General features: G+C 40.5%; 1 protein-coding gene across 1 annotated transcript in view; it reads left to right on the top strand.

Moving 5' to 3' along the window:
* Positions 1-751: 751 nt before the first annotated feature.
* LOC140485456 (uncharacterized) overlaps positions 752-12807 on the top strand; it is a 30547-nt gene continuing 18491 nt past the window's right edge. Inside the window, exon 1 of the mRNA XM_072583658.1 lies at positions 752-902. Within this exon, the coding sequence (XP_072439759.1) occupies positions 752-902 (151 nt within the window). The remainder of the gene's footprint in view (positions 903-12807) is intronic.

The raw sequence follows: 12807 nt of genomic DNA, 5'->3' as shown, positions 1-12807 counted from the left end.
CACTGTGGTGGAGGAGATTCTAGCATTTTGACCCAAAAATACTGAAGGATGGTGATGTAGCTCCAAGTCACGATAGTCTGTGGCTTAGAAGGAAATTTGCAGGTTGCAGTGTTGCCATACATTTGTTGCCCTTACCTTCTATGGTAGTAGAGGTTACAGATTCTGCTAAATGCTCTAAATTTTAATGATCTAATCCAATAGCAGTGAGGGCTAGATGAATTTGGAAAGCAATATATTATTTTTGGACAATTTAATTTTTTTGGAGAACTTTGTGTTGCCTTTGAGATACATGGTGTATTTTGAAGATAGAGTCATAGTCATAGAGATGTACAACACAGAAACAGACCTTTCAGTCCAACTCATCCAAAGATTTCTGGCTGTCCACTGAACTTCTTGAATTTATTAATTCTTATAATTTGGGACAGCCCTTCCCAGTATATGTTAGTGATGCGTAGATAGCTACCCATCCAAGATTAAACATTACTTTAAATTAGGAGGTACATTAAGATGCATGAATAGGAGGAAGAAGTTACAAAGGACCCTTGACAAGGTGAGTGGGAGAAACTGTAGCAAATAGAGCTCATTGTGTGTGAAATCAGTCACTTTGGATCTAAGAATGACAAATCAAATTATTTATCTAGTGTTCAAAACTAGGAGCAGTGTAATAGCTCCTGGACAGTCAGAATGTACAAATTTCAATATAGTCATAAGTGGTGAGATTCAAGTAACATCTACTCTGACAGAACAGACCATGAGTGATGCAATCAAATCGGTTGATGTTGAAAACATTCTCAAGGTTAATCGATTGTACTTTGGCAATCAACAACTGTCAAAGATGAGCAAGTTCAAGAGTTGCAAAAGAACATTATTGCTGAGATGGCATGACTGTATTAAAGAAGTATGTAAGAAAATTTATTTGTTTTGATCATACAAAGACAAGTTTGATACATCACAATATATCAATTCAAACAAGGCCGAATACCAGAAGTATTGCTCTAAGATATCATATCTATGCTACATCAGGGACAAATGAACATTTAAAACACAGATGGCTAACTTTTGAATCTGTGACCAGGGAAGAATCAGGATATGACTTGTGAACACATTTCAAAAATATCAACCCAAGCAGCAAAAGGAGCCCCTATAACCACATCTGTTTGTCTACTCCTTGGACAGGAAGGTTACATTCTTGTTACACATTACTTCTCTAATTTTCTCATTGTTCAATGGCTTAACAACACTAGTTTGACCGTCACTGATACAATCATTGCCATTTTAAGAGTCTGGGTTCAGATACTGTAGGTGAACAACAATTTACTGGCAAATCATTTTGAGATGTATACAAAATGGGGATTGACCAGTATCATATCACTGCACGATCCATATTCAAAAGGCTTAGCAGAAGAGAAGGGACATGCTATTAAATCGATGAACGAGAAGGAATTCGGATGCTTTGAACACTGGCATCAACCAATACCTTCTTGCCTGGTGTTTTTTCGTGGCAATGCAGTCTTCACAATTTCTTAATAAAATTTTTGAAAACACATTTGAATTTCAATAAATAGTTTTTGCAAAAGTCTAATTAAAAGCAAATTGTGTCACAAGGAACATTCAACACAGTTCATTAGAGAAGTGAAAGCAATGTTGAACCCCATTACAATACAGCTGTAAATTGTTCAATTGGTTTGAATTAACAGCTCCCTGCTGGAATGGATATAAACCATTCCAAATCACCATAGATATTCATGAATATTTCTCAGTGAGCATTTGTTTTAGCTTATAAGTTCCTTATATGCTTTGAAGTGATCATCATTAAAGGAACAGTGACCCACGATTAAATGCCGAATTTGATGTTCTGGGCCTTTTAAACCTAAAGTAGTTCTTTGAAAGTAAATTTATTTGACTGACCTTTTCACTTGGCATTGTCAGAATGACCTTATGAGGATCAGAACTGTAGTTGACAAATTAACAGATCATGTATTTGTCTAGCATTGATATACATATCCCTATGAGGGCACTGCAGCTTTCTTTCTTTTTCCTACCAGTGCCTTTCACCTTGCTTAAGCCTGACTACACGGCAGGAAGACAATTCACATTGAACCTTTGGCTAGTCACAAAATGAAATATGAGAAGAATTCTCCCAGATTTCTTTGTTTCTTCCTCTGGACAATCTCTTGATCAAGCATAGTAAAGTTAGAAGACAAAACAATTTCTGTAGTATCAGAAACCTGAACCTCTAAGCTGGAATATCAAGCCAGCAGTACCATTGCACTCATAGTTTTGTGAATTTGTTTCTCATGGCTATTCCCAGTCAGCTGAGACTTCTCACACAAGAGCTGAATGTTCCAAGCTCTTGAACAATGTTGACAACAATGACCCAGTTTGGAAAATACAGCAAAACAGGAAAAATGAGATTCCTAATGTCAGGAAAAGAAGTGCAAAGTTTAAATGGCAAGATGGGAAGCTCACCAGTGAGTGGTGAAAGGCCTATTTGCATGTATTTACGTCTCATTAATCCCTAATCTTGCTGCATTTCTATGCAATTTCCAATTGTCCCAAGTGATGTAGAGAAACTAGATGGTGAAAATTCCCAGCATGAACGTCAGACTGATTACACAGTGGCTCCTATAGACTTTCACTTTGGACAGCAGTGCCCAAAGTCTTAGAGCACACTCTCAGGACAGTAACGACATGTATGCCCCATTCACAGCAGTAGGCATTGGACATACTCTATCATTATGGTGCATGTCCAACCCACTTAGAATATGGTTCTGTACTTTAATGCTGCTCCTTGGAGTACTGGTATCTTGGTAAGACTGCTACCAGGCTATTTTGTCAGGGACAAGCATCCATCTCATGGATTAGAAAAGGGTGTGCTTCAGGTTTCTTTGCTTGCTGTCTTTGCTTTTACTCACTTTGTGCCCATTTGGATGCTTGTAGCATCTCTGTCTTGCCTTACCTTTTTGCGTTTTTCCATCCCATTCAAAACTTAAGGTTTCTCAATACTTCTGCCTTGCCTTGCTGTTTAGCGCAGATAGAAAATCAGGCAGATTATCAGGTCAGCATTTATCAGACAAAGGGACAGACATGTTGCTGTATGTTCTGCCTTATTATGAGCACACTGGAAATCAAGCCTTGATATTCCTGGAATAATCACAGAAATTAAAGATTTTAAAAGATATGCATAACCTTCAAATTTACCTGTCTTTTAGACTCAAATTGACAGAAAACTTGAACCAGGTTCCTATACTTTAACAAGAATGGTGATTTATTACAAATAGATAGCTTCCAACCAGAGATAAAAAAAAGAACCATTGACATGTCACTCTACCAGTTAAAACTAACCCATTGATAAAATTCCCCCTATGCACACACAAATAGACAGACACAAATATAAACATGGGTATGATTGGATGGAGGGCAGATTCAGTTCAATAGATCACTATTCACAATGTGTTCCCAATGGTCCTTTTTCTTGTCAGGGCTTACTGTTCTTTGATTCTCCTTCTCTAGATCCTTGCAATTATTTGAAGGAAGTACATGTCGGTTGGTCCACACTTATAAAGTCTGTGACATAATGGTCAAGAGCCACAACTTACAATAACTGCTGGGAGAAAATAGGCAGAAGGTTTTCGGTTTTAAAGTTGGGGGGGAACGGTGGCTCAGTGGTTAGAACTGCTGCCGCACAGCGCCTGGGACCCAGGTTCAATTCCAGCCTCCAGCAACTGTCTGTGTGGAGTTTGCTCATACTCCCAGTGTCTACGTGGATTTCCTCCCACAAATATGGGCAGGTTAGCTGAATTGGCCTTGCTAAATTGCCCATAGTGTTCAATGATATGTAGGTTGGGCGTAAAAGTAGACTAGTGGGGCATGGGTTTGGGTAGGATACTCTTCAGAGGTCAGTATGGACTTGTCAGGCTGAAGGGCCTGTTTCCACACTGTAGGGATTCTAAAAAAGCTGGTTGTTAGTCCATAGACTTGTTGCTGGCTGGAGCTTCATTTTCACAGCCCCCAGCTCCAACTTATCTGTAATGAGGTTTCCACTATTTCTTGAACAAGTAGCTCTGAAAATGGTTTGAATAGGTGCAGTAATCCTTCAGCAATCAATGGATTTAAAACCAGTTCTTTTATAATTTCAGTGCATCAAAAATCTAAAGAGATTGATAAATTCTTGATGTCACAAGGAATTAAGGGCTACAGGGAGAATGCGGGTAAGTGGAGTTGAAACGCCCAACAGCCATGATTGAATGGTGGAGTGGATTCGATGGGCCGAATGGCCTTACTTCCACTCCTATGTCTTATAGTCTTATGGTCTTAATTAAAAAGATAGTGTCTTTAATTATCTGTCACTATCCAATGTTAACATCACACTAGCATACGTCAATAGCTTCCATGTCATACACTGCACATGTTTTCGCCAAATGGCTCCAGTCTAAGAGGAGTAATCCTTGGCCACATCAAGGGAAGTGCCATCAGTCAATTAGTATCATCACAATCAGTCAGGGCAGTATCCAATTTCAGTCCAGAGGCATGGACATGGTCAGTCAGCTGCTTGGGGCAGTCAGTGTTCAGTATCACTACAGTCTGGACAGTATGTTCACTGCGACCAATGTGTGGATTTACAGTGTGTCAGTCAGGAAGCTATGCAGAGATTAGTCAGCAGTTTGGTCAGCCATCAGACAGGGCTGCCTGTCCAGTTCAGTTAAAGAAATTGTCCACAGTCAATCCTGAGATGTCTGCTCACTGGAAATCAGTGAGGATATCGATGTCAATTGTTGGAAATGCAGAGGAGACAATAATTGTGAAAGCAGCTCAACATCTAAGGGTGGGCAATGATAGTATATTGGGTACAATGGGAGAGGGACTGATATCACCTTGACTTTGAAAAGATTCAGTGCAGCAGGATGCAGGGCATGGCTACAGTGTAGGACTGGAGCTTGGGGTTCAGGGGTAATAGTTGGATGGGATCGTATGGAAACTCAAAACTGATGGGTCAACAAGGAAAGAAAGGAAGATGGAGGTTTGGGAGGGGCCCCAGATTACCAGGCTGAGCTTGTAATAAAGGCTCTGAACCATGCCTTGAGTTCCCTTCCACACTAATTGAATTACAAATGCATCATGGCAATGAAAAATGGCTCTGACCACACCTAAACTGTATGGTGTAAATGTTTTTTTGCAATTTGTGCTTGTGGGCTTCACTTGTGAGTGATGTGAGGTCCTTCAAGGGGCAATTGCATTATTCAGGCACTTTCACAGTGCAGGCTGAAGAAATCTGTAATCATTGTGCACTCAGTGTGAAACGCATACAGTCTTGCAATCACAAGCAGTCTTGACCATGCAGCTTAATCATAGTCATCTGTCTGAAGCAGAAAGTAATCACAGCTGACCTTAAGAGTGGCACCAGTAGGACACTATCACAGAGACAATCCAAGGTCTCATTGGCTGCACAAGGGCACAAAGTTGATTGCATTTCAACTTAAAATGTAAGAATTTGCCAACTTGTTATTAAATGCAATACTGACTTCCTTGTGTGATGTGAGTAAGGTGAGGGTGAGCGGTAAGGTTTGATTAAGCCTACCACACTTACAATCTCCTACTGTATTCGTGCAACATGCCTTGTGCTACATGCATTGGAATAATCCACAATGTCACAAGGCCATGTAAAGGCATTCCATGGAGGACCATGTTATGTGTGGGTAATATGAATGCTCACTGCTCACATTATGAAGAATTTCCTGTTTTATGTATTCCTCATACAGGTTCATGGGAACTAGGTCCAGTGGATCTACCTGCAATCAGGGATCATTGCTGCTATGGCTGTGGACCCACAAATCTGTAGAGAAACTGAGGGAGTTGAGATGCATCTACAAGCCCAGGACCCCGGTGACTTCCAGCAGCTGCTAAACAGTCTCCAAATGAAGACCGTTGCAGCTGAAGTTCCCCTCAGCATGTGGAGGAGATACATGAGACCCAGAGTCTATCGCCCTTATTTCCTCCAGATGAATGAAGTTCATTGCTACCACAGACTGAGGATGGCCTCAGAAACTGTTACAGAATGGTGCCATTGCCAGACTGAAGGGATGGATGGCCATCCTATCACAGTGACCACCAATCTGACAACTGTACTGAACCTTTATCTAACTGTGTGCTTCCAAGACTCCATTAGGGTCCTATGTGGAATCTCCCAAACCCTAACCTACAAATGTATCAAGGCCATTACATTTGGTGTCAGACTGTACCTTTTCATGCTGTTTCCCTGTAGCCTAGGCAGTAGGTTTTTCCAAAGCTGCTGGCTTCCTCAAGTGCACTATATCTGTTCATGGACAGTAACACCTCATAATGCAACTGACCCGGTCAACAGAAAATGTTTCTAATCCATCATTGTATAAGTCATCATCACATGATCATCGGTACCAAATCTTGAAAGTTGACACCATGATAAAGAGTGCTGCTGAGTCAGGCACAACGATCCAGACCGGACTTTACTGATACCCGTGCCAGCGGATCTGAGTAGGTGAAGTGATCATTCATTAAGCATAAATTTGTTGTTGCTAAAAGGCAAAGGACCCCTCTTTGTTCCCAGAGGAAATGCATTTTTCTTTAGTTAGATTTTGTCTTTACTATTGCTTCAATAAATGTTTTCAGCTGTTTGAAGTCTGTTGTGGTTCTGTTCGCTGAGCTGGGAATTAGTGTTGCAGACGTTTCGTCCCCTGTCTAGGGGACATCCTCAGTGCTTGGGAGCCTCCTGTGAAGCGCTTCCAGGTTGTTTCCTCCGGCATTTACAGTGGTTTGTATCTGCCACTTCCGGTTTTCAGTTCGAGCTGTCCGTTGTAGTGGCTGGTATATTGGGTCCAGGTCGATGTGTTTGTTGATAGAATCTGTGGATGAGTGCCATTCCTCTAGGAATTCCCTGGCTGTTCTCTGTTTGGCTTGTCCTATAATAATAGTGTTGTCCCAGTCGAACTCACGTTGCTTGTCATCCGCGTGTGTGGCTACTAAGGTTGTGTCGTTTCGTGGCTAGTTGGTGTTCATGGATGCGGATCGTTAGCTGTCTTCCTGTTTGTCCTATGTAGTGTTTTGTGCAGTCCTTGCATGGGATTTTGTATACTACATTGGTTTTGCTCATGCTGGGTATCGGTTCCTTTGTCCTGGTGAGTTGTTGTCTGAGAGTGGCTGTTGGTTTGTGTGCTGTTATGAGTCCTAGTGGTCGTAGTAGTCTGGCTGTCAGTTCAGAAATGTTCTTGATGTATGGTAATGTGGCTAGTCCTTTGGGTTGTGGCATGTCCTCATTCCGTTGTCTATCCCTTAGGCATCTGTTGATGAAATTGCGGGGGTATCCGTTTTTTGGCGAATACATTGTAGAGGTGTTCTTCTTCCTCTTTTTGCAGTTCTGGCATGCTGCAGTGTGTTGTGGCCCTTTTGAACAGTGTCTTGATGTAACTTCTTTTATGTGTGTTGGGGTGGTTGCTTTCGTAGTTTAGGACTTGGTCTGTGTGTGTGGCTTTCCTGTAAACCTTTGTGGTGAATTCTCTGTACCATCATGTCTAGGAATGGGAGTTGGTTGTCCTTTTCTTCCTCTCTAGTGAATCAGATTCCTGTGAGTGTGGCGTTGATGATCTGGTGTGTGTTCTCTATTTCTGTGTTTTTAATGATTACAAAGGTGTCATCTACATATCTGACCCAGAGTTTGGGTTGAATTTGCGTAAGACTGTTTGTTCTAATCTTTGCATTACTGCTTCTGCTATGAGTCCAGAGATGGGTGAGCCCATGGGTATGCCGTTGACTTGTTCATATATTTGGTTGCTGAATGTGAAGTGTGTTGTGAGGCACAGGTCCAGTAGCTTGAGTATGCAGCCCCCTAGACAGGGGACGAAACGTCTGCAACACAAATTTCCAGGTTGGCCAACAGAACCATAACAACGAGCACTCGAGCTACAAATCTTCTCACAATATTTGAAGTCTTTCCAGCATGTGATGCTCCAACATTAAACAACAACAAAATATTATGTTACATTAGGGAAAGAGTAGCACTCCCTTAGACAGGGTGTGAACAATATATGCTGTTAAGGATAGATAGATTGTGTAGCTTGATTCTTGAGGCTGCAGTTACAATGATGGTTAATCAGACAGGTAATCATGTACACTAGGAAGGCTTTCACAAATGTGAGTTTGTACTTGAAATGAAGTGTTCCCCGTGCCATGTATGTGCCCTCAGAAACTTTTCTTTTTCTTTTCACTTCCATTACATACACTTTAAGGGCTCTTCCTGGTTGGCAGTGTTTAGCCTGGTGTATAACTGAGCTTTAAAAATGGTGAGAGACATCTAGAAGGTCCTGTGCTGAAAGCATTGGTGATTACGTCTACTGCTGGTGCACACATGCCAGTGAGTGCAGTACCACAGAGGTTCAGAACATGCATAATGAAGTCAGCAAGGTAAAATTGTGGGTGAAAATTAGTTAGCGTTCAAGGAGGGAAACTCTTCATGAACGTCCCTTTAGTTGAGAGTTAATTTGGTAAAATTCACTGCAAAGTTCTTTTAGGGATAAACATCTGCTTATTCATGCCAATGAGATATGTGAACTAAATGAGTTTTGTCCTTAATGTGCATTCACAGGAATTTTTTTTTAGTTTTTAATAAATTCCTGAATATATACATATCGTTGCTACTGAAGATGGAAGCTGGGAAATAGGATAATTTTGTGCTTCTAGGATCGGTGTGATAAATTCAGCTGATACAATGTAAAATCATTCTCTATTAGACAAACAATTGCCTGCTGTGAAAGATCTTCAGGATCCTGGGGCAAACGTGCAATGATGTAATGAAGCTGTACATCACTAAGTACAAGCAGAGTTCGAACATGTACTAAAATATCAGACTACTCTAGACTAGAACTTTCATCTTGGTCAAAAGTTGCACAGCACCAGGTTACAGTCCAACAGGTTCGTTTGAAATCTCAAGCTTTCGGAATGCTGCTCCTTCGACAGGTAAGTCACTTTGCCTGATGAAGGGACTACACTCTGAAAGCTTGTGATTTCAAATAAACCTGTTGAACTAGAACTGTGTGACTTCTGATCTTGTCCACCCCAGCCCAACACTGACACCTCCACATCTTTGATAGTCTTGACAGCGCATGGACCTGAACATATGTAGAAGATAAGATTTCTCTTGCCTAATATAACTATACAATTTAGTTCCAGTATGTCTATGGTTACCATACCCAATAGTATTTAATATTAATGTGAAATAAATAGCGTTACTTTGAAATTTAAGCCTGCAGATAGTTGAAGACTTTGCCTTTTCTTTTGATTAGTTTGTAAACAAGCCAAACTCACAATATACCTTCAAGCTACAGGATGAAAAAAAGGCCTTTTTTACTTCACAATGCAAAAAACAGCAAAACATACTCTGAATCATAATATGGTGAGGGATTTTGATGTAGATAAATTCTCTTTGAAAATGTTAACATTCCCAAAGATGATTTTCCTTTACTAAAAGAATGTTTAAAAAGATTCTTTTAAAAAAAACTTGTTATTTTTTAACGTATTGTCAATGTTGAGAAAATGCCTGTTCAACTTTTTCACTTCCATGAACTCAGAAGTAATTCAAATTGAAACTGCTGTTAACATAATACTGAAGAGGTTGAATCTCAGTGGACTCACCACACCTGAAGCAAGATTTGTATTCCAAGAGAGTTCTGATGATCAACACGTTGCCATTTCTGATCCAATGATTGCATTTACACAGAGTTCCCACTGTCAGACATACCTAGTTCTTTACTTCAAAGTTCTTGGATGCCCTGACTCCTGTCCTGAGATCATGAAAGGTGTTGTATAAATAAACAGATACACAAGATGCCATTGCAGGTTCTTTATGGAAAATAAAGCACCCTCAGCAAATAAGAAAATATATATTTCACAAACTTCATCTGGGAATGCATATAATGAATAAAGTACACTATCGGCCAAGTCAATTGTTTTGCTTTATTTCACAAAGTCATGTTGAAGGTGCTGAAACTCTGATATTGTAAGAGTTAAAGGTTTATTAGAAAGGCTTGGAGATGAGATCGATCTGTCGGAGAAGGGACTAAATGCTCTCTCTCTGTTATGGGTCTGGTTTTAACAAGTGTGATTATACAACTAGTAATTTTCTCTCATCATGCTGGACTGGGTATCAGAAATTATATATGTCTTACGTGCAACTTTCTAATCATTTTAATTAATTGCCAGAAAACTGCTCTGTGCATATCCAAATTCCTGATATGTACTCCTGCCGAGTAAGAACTTTCCATTGGGAGTATGAAATTGAAAAATTAAGTGTGTAATGTAATCATTCATTACATCTCAACTGTTCATTTGCCACTCAATTTATGTCTTTCTGCCAAGCTTTTAACTGCTGTTCTCTGAAATAGACTGAGCTGTTCAGTGTACTAAATATGGCCTTTGCTGCAAATGTGTCTGCTAACTCAGGACTCAAGCTGACATTTCAGTCACTTTGTCCTTTTCATTGTTTAGCCACACTGTGTGTCGCTGGAGGGTCTTCTCTCAAGAGGCAACTTATCTGTCAAAGAACAGGAAAGGTAGCTGTTGTATGAGGGTCTGGGAGGGTCTGAAAGTGCTAATACTTGATTGAGCTCACTGTGATGATGTCATGAGGAATTGGTAGGGAAGAAAAGTAAGATCCTGTGGGAGGCAAACAAAAGACCAAATCTTTCCAACATTCTTTCTAAACAACGTAGAGCCTACTCTTATAACTTGAAATTAGCTGTAAGGGCTCAGTTCGCTCAGTTGGCTGGACAGCTGGTGTGCAATGCAGAACAATGTCAATAGCCTGGGTCTGACTCCCACACTGGTTGAGATTATCATAAGGGACCTTCCTACTTAATTTCCCTCCTGTGAGGGATGTGGTGACCCTCAGGTTAAACTACCACTAGTCATCTCTGTGCAGTGAGAGAGTAGCACTATAGTGTGGTATGGCTGTGGTAACTTTTATTTTAAAATAGATGCAGAGAAGCAATTAATGCTTTATCTGACAAGACTGTTCTTACAAAACCAAAACATTGCTACTCCCACACACTGTAGAGTATGAAGTCCCTAAAAATTCATAGGCTTAGAAGAATCGGATACACACACACAAACCGTGTAGGTCCCCTTAGTGATATCAGATCCCTTTCCTTGTTGGTCTTCATGTTGTGAAATACTGTGATGGCATTGTAGTTTAAAATATTGTCAGCATCATTGCAATCGAAAGTTCAATGGCAAGCAATCTAGGTACAGTCTTCTAAAGAATGGAATCAATGGCTCTTCATGCAAGTATGCAACTCTCTATTTGAGTAACAACATTTTAGTAATTTGGTTTACAATTTTACAAAAGAGAGTGTACAAATGATATCTTCCCTCAAGTGTCCAGTCTTTTCAGAATCCTGAAAGAATTAACTACCAGAGAATTTCAAGCAAAGGAAGTTAGTGTCATTGGTAAGCACCAGCTTTTGTGCTGCAGAGAGGCAGATAATGAATGGAAGAACTTGGAAAGGGAGAGTAGTAGAGGCTTAAACCCTCACAATCTTTAAAAATGAGATAACATTCAAGGTTATTGGCAAGTGTGATTGGTGTAGATAGGTCAGTGCAGCCCTGATGGGCTGAATTGCCTCTTCTATGCTGTATGACTCTTTGGAATATATATCCAAACATCTGTCTCCCAATGAAACAGCCACACTTTCCATAAGACCCATAAGGCATAGGAGTGGAAGTAAGGCCATTGGGCCTATCGAGTCGCTCCCCATTTAATCATGGCTGATGGGCATTTCAATGCCGCTTACCCACACTCTCCCCATAGCCTTTAATTCCTTCCGAGATCAAGAATTTATCAAAATCTGCCTTGAAGAATTTTAACGTCCTGGCTTCCTCTGTGCTCGTGGCAATGAATTCCACAGGCCCACCATTCTCTGGCTGAAGAAGTGTCTCCTCATTTCCATTCTAAATTGACCCCCTCTAATTCTAAGGCTGTGTCCATGGGTCCTTGTCTCCCTGCTTAATGGAAGCAACTTCCTAGCATCCACCCTTTCTAAGCCATGCATTATCTTGTAAGTTTCTAACTGGCTCGAAACGTCAGCTCTTTTCTCTCCTTACAGATGCTGCCAGACCTGCTGAGATTTTCCAGCATTTTTCTTTTGGTTTCAAACTTAATAAATACTTTGCATCAGTCTTCACAGTGGAAGACAGCAGTAATATCCCAACAATTAAGGAGAGTCAGGGGCAGAGTTGAGTATGGTAGTCATTACAAAAGAGAAAGTATTAGAAAAGCTAAAAGGTCTAAAAATTATTAAATCTCCTGCCCCGAGTAGGCTACATCTCAGAGTTTGAGGGAGGTGGCTGAGGAAATAGCAGAGGCATTGGTTGTGATGTTTCAAAAGTCACTGGATTCAGGGAAAGTCCCAGATGATTGGAAAATTGCTGTTGTCATCCTCTTGTTCAAGAAAGGATCAAGACAAAAGATGGAAAATTATAGACCAATTAGCCTAACCTTGGTTGTTGGTAAAATTCTAGCATCCATTATTAAGGATGAGATTTCTAAATCTGGAAGTGCAGGGTCAGATTAGAATGAGGCAGCATGGATTTGGTAATGGGAGGGCGTGCCTGACAAACCTGTTATAATTATTTAAAGAAGTAACAAGTAGGTTAGACGAGGGAAACCCAGTGGATGTTATCTATCTAGACTTCCAAAAGGCCTTTGATAAGGTGACTTACGGGAGACTCCTGAGTAAGGGTGAGGGCCCATGGTGTTCGTGGTGAGCTATTGGCATGGATTGA

The sequence above is a fragment of the Chiloscyllium punctatum genome, chromosome 14 (assembly GCF_047496795.1).
Source record: "Chiloscyllium punctatum isolate Juve2018m chromosome 14, sChiPun1.3, whole genome shotgun sequence".
NCBI lineage: Eukaryota > Metazoa > Chordata > Chondrichthyes > Orectolobiformes > Hemiscylliidae > Chiloscyllium > Chiloscyllium punctatum.
Note: the sequence above shows the minus strand (reverse complement) of the source record. Positions and strands in the feature narration are given on the sequence as shown.